The sequence below is a fragment of the Salvelinus alpinus genome, chromosome 33 (genome assembly GCF_045679555.1).
Source record: "Salvelinus alpinus chromosome 33, SLU_Salpinus.1, whole genome shotgun sequence".
NCBI classification, from domain to species: Eukaryota; Metazoa; Chordata; class Actinopteri; order Salmoniformes; family Salmonidae; genus Salvelinus; species Salvelinus alpinus.
In genome coordinates this window covers 2,112,819-2,130,419 of record NC_092118.1, presented here as the reverse complement: position 1 = coordinate 2,130,419, position 17,601 = coordinate 2,112,819, and the positions used below count along the sequence as shown (strand labels likewise).

The following is a 17,601-nucleotide window of genomic DNA, read 5'->3' as shown; positions in this document are numbered from 1 at the left end:
ATCGTGGTCCAGACGGATGCATGTGATACGGTACTAGGGGCAGTTCTGTCCCAGATACACGATGGGGAGGAGCATCCCATCATGTACATCAGCCAAAAGCTGATACCTAGAGAAAAAACTACTCTATTGTTGAGAAAGAGTGTCTAGCGGTGAAGTGGGCGCTAGACACTCTCAAGTATGGTCTGGATGGCCAGGGGAAAGGACACATTCGATCTGGTCACAAGGTGGTTCTTGTCCCTTCAATGCTTCTCTTATTCTGTCGTGCACAGGTCAGGGGCGAAGCATGGAAACGCGGATGCCCTATCGAGAAGGGAGATATGCGTCGCACTGATGACAGTCCCCTCCCCAACAGAGCTAAGGGGGGGGCGAACAGCAGGTCAGCCACCAGGGGGAGACTCGTCGAGGCCTGGTGACAGACGGAGTATACATCACAAGGCGATGGCTCCATCTGCTGGACATGCCAGGTCTCGACGGGCTCTCCGGCCAGGACTAATTGGGTCTGATTGGGGATTGGTGAGTAATCAAGGGCTGATTTCTCACCAGCTGTACAAGTCCCATAAGGCCCTCCATGCCTGGTCTGTGAGTTTTGGTGGGCGGCCCTCTCTTGGCAGGTTTGTTGTGGTACCAATTCTTTCCATTTTTTAACAATGGATTTAATGGCGCTCCGTGGGATGTTCAAAGTTTCGGGTAATTTTTTATAACCCAACCCTGATCTGTACTTCTCCACAACTTTGTCCCTGACCTGTTTGGAGAGCTCCTTGGTGTTCATGGTGCCACTTGCATGGCGGTACCCCTTTCTTCGTGGTGTTGCAGACTCTGGGGCCTTTCGGAACTGGTGTATATATACTGAGATAATGTGACAGATCATGTGACACTTAGATTGCACACAGGTGGACTTTATTTAACTAATTATGTGACTTCTGAATGTAATTGGTTGTACCACATCTTATTTAGGGGCTTCATAGCAAAGGGGGTGAATACATGCACGCACCACTTTTCACATTCTTTTTTTTTGTGCATTTTTTTCATTTCACTTCAACAATGTTGACTATTTTGTGTATGTCCATTACATGAAATCCAAATAAAAATCCATTGAAATTACAGTTTGTAATACACCAAAATAGGGAAAATGCGAATTGGGATGAATACTTTTGCAAAGCACTGTATGTATGTGTACCCAATGTATGGCCTGTGTATCTTGTCAACCAAATAGGCAGCTTTGTTCCTGCAGATCTGGAGTCATGCATACGAACACACACACACCCACACGTATGCATGCACACCAGCACATACGCACACACACACGCGCGCACCCGTGCAACGACACACTTCATTCCTTAGTGTGTGTTTGTGTGTGTGTATTTATGTGTGTGTGACGCCTTGTGAACTCCACTAATCTCTTCAGGAAAGAACCTGGGGACGCGACTAAATAACCAAAATTGAAATTTCACAGCTCATGCTATTCAAAACCTCCTCTTGTATTATTCTTCAACAAGCTCTCACAGTCTCACTGGAGATTTAAACGTTTATCCACATTTCTCCAAACGTAAAATGTAGAAGTTGCTCCAAACGTCAAATTTAGCAGGTTAAGGTTTTGGATAGGGTTAAAACATTAAGTTTAGGCACTCATTCCCGAATGGTTACTGTAAGGGCTACGTTTTGGATAGAGTTAAATAAACAAGTGACCACCACTAGAACAAACACGCATTCTTCTGATCGAGAGTCATGGGATTACGAGCATCCACCAACCTCGTTCAAAACAGCCTTGCAAAACCCAAGCCTACTTGAGGGTAATACCGCTCACTTTTGCCCCTAGCACCTGGTTTTAAAGGCATTACCCAATGTCCCCAGGATAGTCTTCCAAAGTCACTATTGAGCGATCTGCCTGAAGAAAACATTCCTAAATTACAAACTCTTAAATATTTTTTTATAATATTGTAATGTTGTTTTAAAAGTTGCCTTGAGTTTTTCTCCAAATCAACTCTAACTTTGGAAACAATCCCACAATGCCCCGCGGTCAGCGGTGGGGAAATATAAATCCATGCTCACTTTTCATATCAAATCAAATTTTATTGGTCACTTACACATGGATAGCAGATGTTAATGTGAGTGTAGCGTATACTCGTAGGATATTAACTAATATACAGTACATGGTTCTAACTTGAAAAATGATTTGTTAGTTTACTATTGTACAATTTATGTTCTTCCCATATAAAAACCACAAAGACTGCCGCAAAGCCCCGAACACAAGATATCAGTGTTATTTAGATGGAAGACGTTAGTTAAATGCGGTAGCTCTATAACTAGCTAACGTTAGCATAGAGGTAGCAAGCTAGCTCTATCACTTCCATGCTCACAGAAGCCCTTGACAATGCTCTGTCTCTGCTGGTGCTCCTGGCTGTTTGAAATGCTTTAGAAGCCACGTTGATGGTAAGAACAGCATCGACTGTGAGAAGCAACTTCTTGCTGAAGCCCTCCTTCCATTGTTGATAGCCGTGGAAGTTCTCAGGGATATAATGTGCAATTGCTTGCTAGCTCGATACTGTTAAGTCTTTAAATACACTACAGGATCGGTGTCCCCCCAGCGGGACGGTTGAACTAACATAGGCTAATGTGATTAGTATGAGGTTGTAAGTAACAAGAACATTTCCCAGGACATAGACATATCTGATATGAGTAGAAAGCTTACATTCTTGTTAATCTATACAGTAGCTACTACAGTGAAAAAATACCATGCTATTGTTTAAGGAGAGTGCACAGTTATGAACTTGTGTATTAATAAACCGATTAGGCACATTATGGCAGCCTTGATACAACATTTTGAACAGAAATGCAATGGTTCATTTAATCAGTCTAAAACTTTGCACATACACTGCTGCCATCTAGTGGCCAAAATCTAAATTGTGCCTAACCTGGAAAATTACACTTTGGCCTATCTACATTTACATTTACATTTAAGTCATTTAGCAGACGCTCTTATCCAGAGCGACTTACAAATTGGAAAGTTCATAGATATTCATCCTGGTCCCCCCGTGGGGAATGAACCCACAACCCTGGCGTTGCAAGCGCCATGCTCTACCAACTGAGCCACACGGGACCTTTCTCTTACATTTCAAAGATGATGGAGAAAAAAAACATATATATATATGTTTTTTTATTTGTATTATCTTTTACCAGATCTAATGTGTTATATTCTCCTACATTAATTTCACATTTCCAAAAACTTTAAAGTTTTTATTTTCAAATGATATCAATAATATGTAAACTCAGCAAAAAAAGAAACGTCCCTTTTTCAGGACCTGTCTTTCAAAAATAATTCATAAAAATCCAAATAACTTCACAGATCTTCATTGTAAAGGGTTTAAACACTGTTTCCCATGCTTGTTCAATGAACCATAAACAATTAATGAACATGCACCTGTGGAACGGTCGTTAAGACACTAACAGCTTACAGAAGGTAGGCAATTAAGGTCACAGTTATGAAAACTTAGGACATTAAAAAGGCCTTTCTACTGACTCTGAAAAACACCAAAAGAAAGATGCCCAGGGTCCCTGCTCATCTGCATGAACGTGCCTTAGGCATTCTGCAAGGAGGCATGAGGATTGCAGATGTGGCCAGGGCAATAAATTGCAATGTCTGTACTGTGACACGCCTAAGACAGCGCTACAGGGAGACAGGACGGACAGCTGTCTCCCGGACAGGTACAGGATGGCAACAACAACTGCCCAAGTTACACCAGGAATGCACAATCCCTCCATCAGTGCTCAGACTGTCCGCAATAGGCTGAGAGAGGCTGGACTGAGGGTTTGTAGGCCTGTTGTAAGGCAGGTCCTCACCAGACAGCTCTGGAGCGGGATCGTTTCTTATGGGCACAAACCCACCATCACTGGACCAGACAGGACTGGCAAAAAGTGCTCTTCACTGACGAGTCGCGGTTTTGTCTCACCACGGGTGATGGTGGATTCGCTTTTATCGTCCAAGGAAAGAGCGTTGCACCGAGGCATGTACTCTGTGGCGGGATCGATTTGGAGGTGGAGGGTCCGTCATGGTCTGGGTCGGTGTGTCACAGCATCATCGGACTGAGCTTGTTGTCATTGCAGGCAATCTCAACGCTGTGCGTTACAGGGAAGACATCCTCCTCCCTCATGTGGTACCCTTCCTGCAGATTCAATGCAGGTTCAATGCCACCAGCCATACTGTTCGTTCTGTGCGTGATTTCCTGCAAGACAGGAATGTCAGTGTTCTGCCAAGGCCAGCAAAGAGTCTGGATCTCAATCCCATTGAGCATGTTTGGGACCTGTTGGATCAGAGGGTGAGGGCTAGGGCCATTCCCCCACCAGAAATGTCCGGGAACTTGAAGGTGCCTTGGTGGAAGAGTGAGGTAACGTCTCACAGCAAGAACTGGCAAGTCTGGTGCAGTCCAGGAGGAGGAGATGCACTGCAGTACTTAATGCAGCTGGTGGCCACACCAGATACTGACTCTTACTTTTGATCCCCACTTTGTTCAGGGACACATTATTCCATTTCTGTTAGTCACATGTCTGTGGAACTTGTTCAGTTTATGTCTCAGTTGTTGAATCTTGTTATCTTCATACAAATATTTACACATGTTAAGTTTGCTGAACATAAACGCAGATGACAGTGAGAGGACGTTTCTTTTTTTTTGCTGAGTAGATCCTTGCTTCCCTTCCTGAGCTACAGACAGTTAGATTTGGGTATGTCATTTTAGATTAAAAAAATTAAAAAGGGTCCGATCCTTGAGAGGATATACAGCACCAACTACATAAATATCTGATACACACTAAGAAAAGAGGGTTCTTTGGGAAGGGTGATGGTTCTATGTGGAACAATGATGACTCAAAGAACCCATTGAGCCTGATTCAACTTCAATTAACACAAACATAATATCTATGAAATTTAAACAATACAATTTGGCTAACCAAAAAAACCTATAACAATGTATGGTTATTCAATTAGTTTTTATTGTGTAGGGTCCATTATCTTCTACCTGGACCTTAATTCTATTGTCCTTTTAGAGTTGCTCCTTCCTAACGTACTATACATTGATACACTTCCTAGCTAAGACAATTTGCCAAATTGGCAGTGGTGTATTCCATCTCTCAGGTATCACGCAATCTTTCAACAACCCCGCAAACTACACTGCTCAAAAAAATAAAGGGAACACTTAAACAACACAATGTAACTCCAAGTCAATCACACTTCTGTGAAATCAAACTGTCCACTTAGGAAGCAACACTGATTGACAACAAATTTCACATGCTGTTGTGCAAATGGAATAGACAACAGATGGAAATTATAGGCAATTAGCAAGACACCCCCAATAAAGGAGTGGTTCTGCAGACCACTTCTCAGTTCCTATGCTTCCTGGCTGATGTTTTGGTCACTTTTGAATGTTGGCGGTGCTTTCACTCTAGTGGTAGCATGAGACGGAGTCTACAACCCACACAAGTGGCTCAGGTAGTGCAGCTCATCCAGGATGGCACATCAATGCGAGCTGTGGCAAGAAGGTTTGCTGTGTCTGTCAGCGTAGTGTCCAGAGCATGGAGGCGCTACCAGGAGACGTGGAGGAGGCCGTAGGAGGGCAACAACCCAGCAGCAGGACCGCTACCTCCGCCTTTGTGCAAGGTGGAGCACTGCCAGAGCCCTGCAAAATGACCTCCAGCAGGCCACAAATGTGCATGTGTCTGCTCAAACGGTCAGAAACAGACTTTGCCAGAGAACACCAAGATTGGCAAATTCACCACTGGCGCCCTGTGCTCTTCACAGATGAAAGCAGGTTCACACTGAGCACATGTGACAGACGTGACAGTCTGGAGACGCCGTGGAGAATGTTCTGCTGCCTGCAACATCCTCCAGCATGACCGGTTTGGCGGTATGCAAAGCTGTCATCAAGGCAAAGGGTGGCTACTTTGAAGAATCTCAAATATAAAATATATTTTGATTTGTTAAACACTTTTTTTGGGTTACTACGTGATTCCATATGTGTTATTTCATAGTTTTTGATGTCTTCACTAATATTCTACAATGTAGAAAATAGTAAAAATAAAGAAAAGCCCTGGAATAAGTACTGCAGGTGTTTCTAAACTATTGAATGGTACTGTACATTGAGAAACTTTGGTTGTAGCTGTAATTAGCTGTCATTTTGTTAAGGCTTTATACCATACTGTTGGAGGTTACTTCTGAACAAAAAATAATAATAATTATGGACTGATGACAATTTTGGTGATTGTCTCCTTTTCTCAGTTTCACCCTTTCCTGACTCAATAAATGGAAATCCTGTCTCCAGAGGTTTCATAATAGCGAGGTGTTTAGCTGCATGTTGAATTATATTCAACTACATTTAATGAGGACAGAAAATAGTCAATTCTGACTTTGGCTCTGGCCCATCTAGTGGAAACCACTCAGTTCTGCCTCCAAGGCAAGACTCATGACAATAAACGTCAACCTGCGAAAAAAAAACAACCCCCTTGTTTTCTCACATTTGAAACCGCCCACCCCGCTGTTACAACAATGGAGTCACTTTCCGTGTGACACTGCCATTGTCGTGATTAGGGAGGATATGCGTTTTGATGAGCAGGAGACTGGAACAGGGGGGTGGGACTGCCAACTTTATAAAGAGAGGTTGTATCTGTCAGAGAGAATCTGTCCTCAATTAGCATGAGGAGAGGAGGGTGGAGGAGATGAGGGGATGAGAGAGGGTGGAGAGGAGAGGAAGAGAGAATGGGAGGAGAAGAAAGGGGAGAGGAGAATAGAGGAAGAAGAAGAGAGGTGGAGATGGGCAATATGTGGGGAGAAGAGGCAGAGGGGAGGAGAAAGGAGAATAGAGAAGAAAGGGGAATAGAGGAGAGGAGGAAAGAGGAGGAGAGGAGTAGAAGGGAGTGAAAGGATAATAGAGGAGAGGACAAGAAAATAAAATAGAGGAGAGCAGAGGAGAGGAGAGGAAAGCACGGAGAGGGGAGGATAGAGAGGAAGAAGGGAAAGGGGAGAGGAGAGGCATGTAGCTAGGAGGAGAGGAAGAGAAGGGTAGAGAGAGGTGTCACTCTGGATCTTGGCTGCTCAGAGAGTGTTGTTAATGCAGTACAAGCTCCCATCGATCCACTGTCCACTCCCAACACAGCCTCAGCTATTCCCCTGGCTCAAATTATGAAGGCCCACGTTCACTTATTTCACTTCACACAACACTCAATATAGTGCTCCTGAGTGAGTGGGTCAGTGAGTGTGTGAGTGTGTGTGTGTGTGTGTGTGTGTGTGTGTGTGTGTGTGTGTGTGTGTGTGTGTGTGTGTGTGTGTGTGTGTGTGTGTGTGTGTGTGTGTGTGTGTGTGTGTGTAGGCTCCTTCTGCAGTGTGTGTGTGTGTGTGTGTGTGTGTGTGTGTGTGTGTGTGTGTGTGTGTGTGTGTGTGTGTGTGCTGTGTGTGTGTGTGTGTGTGTGTGTGTGTGTGTGTGTGTGTGTGTGCGTGTGTGCGTGACCCACCGTGCGTACGTTGACCCAGTAGCCGATGATGCGGTCTGTAGCTGCCGGCTCTCTCTGGGTCCACTGGAGGTTGTAGGAGTAGTTGTTGACCTTCTGAATGCGGATGGGGTTGGGCGTATCAAAGTAAAACTCTGCGTTGTATGGACGGGCTACAGTGTTGGGGGAGGGAGAAAGAAGGAGAAGGGGGAGGGGGAGTTTTAGTTGGTTGGTTTGGTACTTTATGAATTGTGTATAAGAGGGTCAGATGCCCATGTAAATGCTTTAAAAGTTTTAATGCACTTCCTTTTCAGTCCTATATTTTATGACAAAAGGTAACTGCTCTCTTTTTATCTTGTAGCCATAACCATATGGGTCCCATTATGTCTGTTGAAAACCAAACACTGCAATCCTAAATTGGACATCCTGAAAGGACTGAATTGATATGGAATTGACCCCAACACTACCAGGAAGTCCAACCTCTTCTGGTACTCACACGAGACATTGAAGGTGCAGGTGGAGCTGCCCACGCCGTTGCTGACGCGGCACTCGTATGTGCCGTTGTTGCTGGGGTCCAGTTTGAATTTCAGCTGCGGGTTCTCCTGCGGGTTCGGGGTCAGGGAGGACAGGGGCTCGCCGTTTCGGACCCAGCGGACACTGGCCACGCGTGCCGGGTTGGACTTCTGAATGAGGCAGCGCAACGTCACAAACTGGTAGTTGGGTGAACGGACATCCTGAAAGACCGGGTCCAGGACTGGAGCGTCTGAGTGAAGGGGGAAAATAGTGTTAATGAATGAGTTATGTATGGGTTAGAAACGTGTTATGACGTCCTTATGTCGGTAGCCTTCAAATAAAGTGTTCCCACATAGCCAAGTAGTAGAAGCATCCCCTCTCACAGTTTTTAAGACGAGACAGATCTTTAATGGAATAATGCAAGAAAGGGAGGTAGAGAGAGAGAGAGGGTGGAGGGAAGTGTAAGAAAGCAGAAAAGGAGATAGGTGAGTCTTCACAGCAATGGTCCCAGCAACAAAATGAAAGGAGGAGAAACCTTGAATCATGATCAGTGGTTTAGTATTGTTCTTTACGTCTTAAGACCTATATTATGTCTTAAGACGTAAGAAAGCAATACTAAGCCGCTTGATAATCAATTCATTTTGTGGGATAAAACCCTGGCCTCAAAACAGTGCACTTTCTCTGCAGCTTATCCCAGGAGCCTCTCCCTCCATACAGTACCGTGCAGGAGCATAAAGACAAGGGGCAAGAGAGACGTCACACCTGACATGTGAAAACGGATATGTCGACATGATGGATCGGACGCCATGAGGCGCAGACGTTAGCGTCGTGCTAAGCACTAATCGTGTGTAATTAACATGTCAGAAGCTCTCCACGGAGAATGACTGACTAGCCTCCAGGTCCAATGGCTAGCACCGTAGCAGAATTACACTGCTGCAAATCACCCCGCTCCGCCATTACGCTAATAGGCTACTTATTAGCAAAGAATGCTAATGCAGAGCTAACGATGCCAAGAGACGTATGGGACCACAAACGTTAGGGTTCACACGACGTTAGCTTAAGCCGCCGTTGAATATTGTCTTTATTGGCAACGGCTATGTAATTAAAGACTATGTTATGGCCGTATTTCAAAGAGACCTGGAAGATAAGGGAGATGGAGTGTAGATCGTGGAGTTGATACCAAGGTCTGGTAATTGTACATTTGACATTTTTGTCATTTAGAAGACGATCTTATCCAGTGCGACTTTGAGTAAGTGCATTCCTCTTAAGATAGCTAGGTGAGACAACCGCATATCACAGTCGTAAGTATATTTTACTCAATAAAGAAGTCAGTGCTAGTAAGCCTAGGCAAAGTGCTTTGGGCTACTGGAATCCAGTAAATTATTATATCTGAGTACGCAAGCTTGAACCTTCTCACTGTTAGAATCACTCACTTCCGTAGAGCAGAATACCTACACTCTTAGAAAAAAAGGGTTCCAATAGGGTTCTTTGAAGAGGGATAGGGTTCAACCAATAACTGTTTTGATCAGATGAACCCTTTTTGGAAGACACGGGTTCTTTGTAAGGCAAAGGGTTCTATATAGAACCTTTAACATCCTAAGAACCATTTTTGGAAGAATATTGATTCTTTGGAAGGCAAGAATGAGGGAGAGATGAGAGAGAGAAGCTGCAACTCCTCACCACCCCGAACACCGATACGCCCCACTGACCCACACTCACCCAGACCCCCCCCCCCCCCCCTCCACAGGGCCCAAAAGCAGGACCAGCGCAACAGTACGGAGGCCCTCAGAGGACAGGATAACTCTGTAGGATTGAGTGAGATTAAACAGCTCCTCCAAGTGTACTTGTTCAATGAAGAAAACGATAACAAATGTTTGCTGTTTTCCTGTTTATCTCACTCTTAACAACATAGTAGTTACTTTATTTTTGGACTGTGCTATTCTTTCTTTTTGTAACATGAAATTGCTATCAGTGAGCATGTGGAAGATTCAGAGCCTGAACTCATCAACCTTTGGACCAAAGAGTTTAGCACTGTAGTAAAAATAAATCTTAAATATGTTGATGTCATCATTCTGCAGGAGACATGGTGTAAGGCAGACATTGTCACTCACTGTCCCACAGGGTACAGAAAGGTACTTGTGCCGTCACAGAAACACAGCTCTGTCAATAGAGGCAGAGAATCTGGAGGATTGATAATTTGCTACAAAACCGAACTACAAAATCGAATTGATCCCCTCAAAATGGGTAAATATCACATTTGGTTAAAAAAAAACTTTTAAAAAACTTGTATTGACAGAAAAATATATGTTCTTTTGCACAATATATATCCCCCCCACAATCCCCATATTACTCAGAGGAGATATTCCCGATCCTTGAGGAAGAGACGTGCCATTTCCAGTCCCAGGGAAATGTGCTCGTCTGTGGGGACATAAATGAGCAAACAGGAACACTACCTGTTCTAACAACCACACGAGGGGAGGGCTTTCTTACAGGCCATACTGTTTCCAACTGTCGTAATCTCCCCCATAGAAACAACAGTGACAGAGCCATCAACAAAAAAGGAAGGAATCTGTTGCAGCTCTGTCAAAGCCTGGGTCTCTACTTTGTCAAACGTAGGTTACGGGGGGACTCTTTGGGGAGATTCACCTGTTGCTCACCTCCTGTCCACAGCACAGTAGACTATATGATGACAGACATAGACCCTTTCTTTCCCAGCTCCTTCACTGTCAAGCCACTAAGACCTCTGTCTGATGACTGCCAAATTACCTTGTTCCTCAAAAGAACAGACATGGAAACAACCACACATTCACAGCCCAGAGAGCTTTACAAAATCAGAAACTCATACAGATGGGCCCAAAACAGCACAGAAGAATACCAGAAAGCAACCAGTAATCAAAAAATTCAAACACTCTTAGATAACTTTCTAGATACCACATCCACTCACAGTAAAGAAGGCATACATCTAGCAGTTAAAAACATCAACAATATATTCAGGAAAACGGCAAAAGAAGCACAACTGAAATTGATAAAAAACTAACCAAAAGAGACCACAGATTAAAACTGGTTTAATGCAGATTGTCAAATTATAAGGAAAAACAGTATCAAGCCAAAAGCACTGAGACCAAAATAATGGTGAATTACGCTCTAATTCCTGTGAGACTTTAAAACTATAAATATACTGTACACTCAGAACCAAAAATGCACAGTACAACTTCAAGCAGCTGACACTGCTGTCCATAAACACAAACATCTTCTCGCAAAATTGGAAAAACCTACAAAAAATCTAAACTTAAGAAACTAACAATACAAAATGGTGACATATTGGACAAGCCATTTTAAAACACTCTACAACACCGTTCAAACTGATGCAAGAGCAGAACAATGCAAAATTCATGAAAAATCCATTGAACTCCCCAATTACTGACCAGGAGCTCTATAAGAAATGTCAGGCCCTCAAATTTAAAAAGCATGCAGACCTGATGGCATCCTAAATGAGATGCTCAAATTCACTAGTGCAAAATTTAAATTGGCTATATTAAAACTGTTTAATTTGAGTGTAGGTTATTTCCCTGACATCTGGAATCAAGGACGCATAACCCCAAGCATTAAGAACGGAGACAAATTTTACCCTTTCAAGCACATAGGCATTTGTGTGAACAGTAACCTGGGGAAGGTTTTCTGTAGTATTATAAATACAAGAGTTCTAAACTCCCTTAATAAGCACAATATCTTGAATAAAAGGCTAATTGGATTTATACCAAAACATCGCGCGACCAATCATATTTACACCCAACACACTCCACCAAAATAATACCAAAATGTACACTCGATTTATCGACTTCCAAAAAGCATTTGATTCTATCATTAAATCAATGTATTCTGGTAATAAGTGCAGCATCAAAATTGGCAAGAAAATAACATAATTCTTTAACCAGGGGCGGGGCCTTTGCCAGGGTTGCAATCTGAGCCCTGCACTCTTCAATATTTACATAAACTAGGCCACAATTCTAGAAAAATCCTCAGCCCCTGGTGTTAGTCACCACAATTCAGAGGTTAAATGCCTGCTGTTCGCAGATGACCTGTGCCTGCTGTCACCCACAGCAGAGCCTGGACCTGCTAACCCCAAAAAGTCAAAAATAATGATTTTCCAGGGAATATCCAGATCTCAGACCAAAATTCTCAATTGGTACAACATATATAGAGTACTGCACACACTACAGTTTCTTACGTTTAAAAATGAGCTCAACTGGACACCTAAATTAGGCAGTGAATGAACCGAGAGAAAGCACGCAGGGCATTCTACGCCATTAAAAAACGAATTCAAATTTAAATACATTTGGCTAAAACTATTTGAATGTGTCATTGAACCAATTGCACTTCATGGCAGTTTTGGAAACATCTAAAATACATTAACATTACCAAGTACTGCAATGCCAAGATCTGAGCAAAGAATATAGTCTCCACATCCAGCTGGTCCTGGGGCTGAGTTCATAAACCTGTTCTACTTACACACTGAAGCCTCAGGACAAGAACATCCAATCAATCGGAATAAACCAAAATACAACACAGTCAAAACAAAAATTACATTATTTATTGGGAAGCACATGCAAAATGCAGTGCTATCTGGCCCTAAATTGACAGTACTGTACACCGTGGGCAATGGTTTGACCAAGATCAAAACCTTAGAAAAACCTTGACAAAGTACAGGCTCAGTGGGCACAGCCTTGCCATTGTGAAGGGTAGACACAGGAAAGCTGTAAAAAAATAAAATAAAAAATAAAATGTAATAAAATGTATGCACTCTACTGTAAGTCGCTCTGGATAAGAGCGTCTGCTCTTGGCCGGTAGGGATATCCTTGTCTCAGTATGTAAAAATGTAATAAAATGTATGCACTCTACTGTAAGTCGCTCTGGATAAGAGCGTCTGCTAAATGACTAAAATGTAAAATGTAAATGTAAAGCCTGGCTCCCTGTAGAGCAGTGGTTCCCAAACTTTTTATAGTCCCGTATCCCTTCAATCATTCAACCTCCAGCTGCATACCCCCTCTAGCACCAGGGTCAGCACACTCTAAAATGTTGTTTTTGCCATCATTGCAAGCCTGCCACACACACTATACGATACATTTATTAAACATAAGAATTAGTGTGAGTTTTTGTCACAACCCGGCTCGTGGGAAGTGACAACGAGCTCTTATAGGACCGGGGCACAAATAAAAATAATAATAGTCAATCATTTTTCTATTTATTTAACCATCTTACATATAAAACTTTATTTGTTCAACGAATATTGTGAATAACTCACCACAGGTTAATGAGAAGGTTGTGCTTGAAAGGATGCACATAACTCTGCAATGTTGGGTTGTATTGAAGAGAGTCTCATTTTCCACACACAGCCTGTGCCTGTATTTAGTTTTCATGCAAGTGAGGGCCGAGAATCCACTCTCACATAGGTACATGGGTGCAAAGGGCATCAGTGTCTTAACAGCGCGATTTGCCGAGGCAAGATACTCTGAGCGCAGCCCAATCCAGAAATCTGGCAGTGGCTTCTGATTAAATTACATTTTCACAGAACCGCTTGTTGCAATTTCGATGAGGCTCTCTTGTTCAGATATCTGTAAGTGGACTGGAGGCAGGCCATGAAAGGGATAATGAATCCAGGTGTTTGTCATCCATTTCGGAAAAGTATCTGCGTAATTGCGCACCCAACTCATGTGCTTTGCTATATAACATTTTACATTGTCCATAAACTTGAGTTCATTTGCACACAAAAAAATCATACAATGATGGAAAGACCAGTGTGTTGTCCTTGTTAATGCAGACAGAGAAGAACTCCAACTTCTTAATCATAGCCTAAATTTTGTCCCGCACATTGAAAATACTTGCGGAGAGTCCCTGTAATCCCAGATTCAGATCATTCAGGCGAGAAAAAACATCCCCAAGATAGGCCAGTCGTGTGAGAAACTCGTCATCGTGCAAGCGGTCAGACAAGTGAAAATTATGGTCAGTAAAGAAAACTTTAAGCTTCTCTCTCAATAAAAAAAAAACATGTCAATACTTTGCCTCTTGATAACCAGCGCACTTCTGTATGTTGTAAAAGTGTTACATGGTCGCTGCCCATATCATTGCATAGTGCAGAAAATACACGAGAGTTCAGGGGCCCTGCTTTAACAAAGTTATCCATTTACATTGTAGCGTTCAAAACGTATTTCGAGCTGTCAGGCATTCCCATGGCAGCAAGAGCCTCTCGGTGGATGCTGCAGTGAACCCAATTGGTGTTGGGAGCAACTGCTTTCATGCGCATTACCACTTCACTATGTCTCCCTGTCATGGCTTTGCGCCATCAGTACAGATACCAACACATCTTGACCACCAAAGTCCAATTGATTTCACAAAGCTGTCCAGTACTTTAAAAATATCCTCTCCTGTTGTCCTGGTTTCCAGTGGTTTGCAGAAGAGGATGTCTTCCTTAATTGACCCCCCATAAACATAACGGACATATACCAGGTGCTGTGCCAGGCCCGCCACGTCTGTTGACTCATCCAGCTGTAACGCATATAATTCACTGGCTTGTATGCGAATTGTTTCATTGTTTCAAAACATTTCCTGCCATGTCACTGATGCATCGTGAAACAGTGTTGTTTGATGAAGGCATTGTCTGTATCGTTTTTTTGGCCTTTTCCCCCAGCATTGTCCCAGCCATATCCGTGGCAGCAGGAAGAATTAAGTCCTTCACAATAGTATGGGACTTGCCTGTCCTAGCCACTCGGTAGCTCACCATATAAGATGCTTCTTATTAAAGGTATCTGTTGCTTTTATACATGCCTTACTACTTGAAAGTCGTCTTAATTCTCACTCAAAACCTCCTGTGGCTTATTTTTCAAATTGGCTGATGGTTTAATTTTATTTTTGGAGGTGAAATGAGGCTACTCAGGTGAGAAAAAACCTCACCCAAATGTATAGCCCCGTTGGAAAATATAAATGGACTGTTTGAAAATGTGAAGATTTTAAAAAATGTGAATAATTCTTATTTTTTAAATGTGAATCACATTGTTATTTGGCGTACCCCCAACGGGGGTAGTTTGGGAATACTTGCTGTAGAAGAAAGGCTGTGCAACCACAGCAGAACACGAGACAGAGCTGCATTTCCTGACAAAATGTAAAAAATATAAAACAATTAGAGAGTGTAATTCCTCCAAATTTGAAACCCTTATTTAAGGTTTCAAAGACCACTCGGATGAGAATAGGCTACCCGTCCTGTTGGGGGAGGATGCAGCGCTGTGGGTTGGGAGCGCACTACATTGTTGCCTGCCATAAAATGAGGGTCAATGTCTGACAGACCAACCAACCTGCACATGTCCTCTATGCCTTTGTTACTGTTCACTGAATGGCTATTTTGACCCTTGATTATTGCTGTTACTGTTGTCCCGTTGACAATATGTATTATTATTATTTTTATTATGTTAATATTGCAAATTGGCAATATGTCCATTGTTACGTCATGCGAATTGAATTGAATTGAGAGAGAAAGGAGGGGGAAGGGTCAGAGGAGGACACCCAAAGAGAGAGAAATAGAGAGCGAGGGAGAGAGGGAGGACACAGGAGTAACCTCGGGAGAGAGAGAGTCAGGAAGAGGGAAAAAAGAAAGGAAGATTGAGAGGAATTGAGAGAATGGGAACAGTGGAAGCCCCTAGAGAGAGACCATGAGCGAGCGAAAGGGAGGGGAAAAAAAAATATACAATATAAATGAGATGAGAGAGGAAAAGATAGAGGGGGCTGTGAGAGAGAGAGAGAGAGAGAGAGAGAGAGAGGAGGAAAAGCGACAGAACAGGGGGCAGAGAGACGTGAGGTGAGGCTTGTTGATAAAGTGATGTAGTGGCGGCTTCGTGTCTTGCCAGTCAGCAGTTGGTGTCTTCATCCTAGAAACGTGGTGCACGGATGGGACCACTGACAAAATGACTCAGCACCAGGCCTTACTGTCTCCCCTATCTATTTTCCTTTGCGGCTCGTGCTACGCTAGAATGTTTCAATTTCACGATGCCATAATCCCCGTAAACAGAATCATCGTCCGTCTTATTGGAGACAACGAATATCTGCCGTAATCCTCGCTCTAACTCACACACACATAGAAATACACACACATACACATACACACGCACACTGACATATACAGATGGAAATACAGAGAGACACAGACAGACAGATATTAATGCAGGCAGACTCTCTCTCTCTCTCACACACAAACACAGCTTTCCCAGCGCGTTAGTCAAGTCTGTACATTACCCTCTTGTAGTAATGCATGAAGACATGACATTTACAGTACGGTACACTCCAGGGAGATTGATCTGCATCAAGTGTACGGGAGAAAAGGTGGGGGGGAAAGTGATGGAGAAAGATAGATGACGGAGAGCATGTGTGGTGTAAGAGTGAAAGAGAGAAAGACTGCACATGACTGAGGAGCTCAGATGGAGCGAGGGCGGGAGGGAGATCAAAAGGGACACCGAAGAGAGAGAGAGGTGGCAAGGGAATAGGAGAGAGGGAGAGAAAGACAAAGAGAGAGGGAGAAGGATAGTGACAGAGAGATGCGGTGAGATGTTGTCTGATTGATGATGATGAGAATAGCAATGAAGAAGAACATCCATGTCACGGTGAGAGGAAGAGATAAAGAAAGGGAGGGCAAGGGAGAATAAAATGAGGAAGAGGAGAAAAGGAGAGAGGAAGAGATAAAGAGGGTTTTCCACTTATAGGCACAGTAAAAACAATATAGCATCTTCCCGCGTATCGATCAACGGTGCTAAATGAAGGGTTGAAAAACGAACCTGATAAATGAAACAAATAAATACAAAGTAGGAGGGAAGGAGGGTTTAGTTAAGTTCATTCGGATCCCCATTAGCTGCACATGCATCAGCTACTCTTCCTAGGTTCCACATAAAACGTATAAATACATGACAAAGTATATACAAGAACAGCATAAGATATGACATGAATTAAAATAACAAATCATAAAATAAGAGTTATATATTGGAAAGACACCAAGAGGCAACAAAAATACTAATTAGACACTATTCATTTATTCTGTACATATTCATACTTTGATAAGCAATAAGAGTTAAATTAAATCTTTATAAAGAAGAGTTACAATATGTTTTGTATCTGTTTAAAGTTAAACTTGCTTTTTGCTTGAGTAACCTCTGGTGGCAGAGCCTTCCATGAGGACATGGCTCTATACATAACTGAGCAACGCATTAAATCTGTTTTTGGGTTTGGGTACAGTGAAGAAATCCAGGGAAGGAAAGGGGAATCGTTGGTTTCCAAAGCACTGATGGTTCCCTGGAAAAGGGGTTCTGCAACATCTACCTATCTCTGTTTTCCTCTCTCTGTTTGTAAATCTCTCCCCTCTTCCTCATTTTCTATTTTCTCCCTCCGTCTCTTTCTCCGTCTCTCTGTCTCTCTCTCTTCTTCCCTCTCTTGCTTGTTACTAAATCCCTTCCTCTCTCGGTTTGTCACTCTCTCTTTCTCCCAGTTTTGTCTTTCTCTCTTCCTCCATCCATCTGTCACACTCAGTTTCTCTCTCTCTCTCTTTCTCTTTCTCTCTCTATTTCTGTCTTTCTATACTGGGGT

At 42.9% G+C, this 17,601-nt stretch overlaps 1 protein-coding gene across 1 annotated transcript in view; it reads right to left on the bottom strand.

Annotated features, from left to right (window-relative positions):
* Positions 1–17,601, bottom strand: part of LOC139562913 (MAM domain-containing glycosylphosphatidylinositol anchor protein 1) — a 407,306-nt gene that overhangs the window by 83,107 nt on the left and 306,598 nt on the right. The window contains exons 11-12 of the mRNA XM_071381072.1: positions 7,967–8,233; positions 7,495–7,643 (exon numbers count right to left, since the gene is read on the bottom strand). Coding sequence (XP_071237173.1) covers positions 7,495–7,643; positions 7,967–8,233 — 416 coding nt within the window. The remainder of the gene's footprint in view (positions 1–7,494; positions 7,644–7,966; positions 8,234–17,601) is intronic.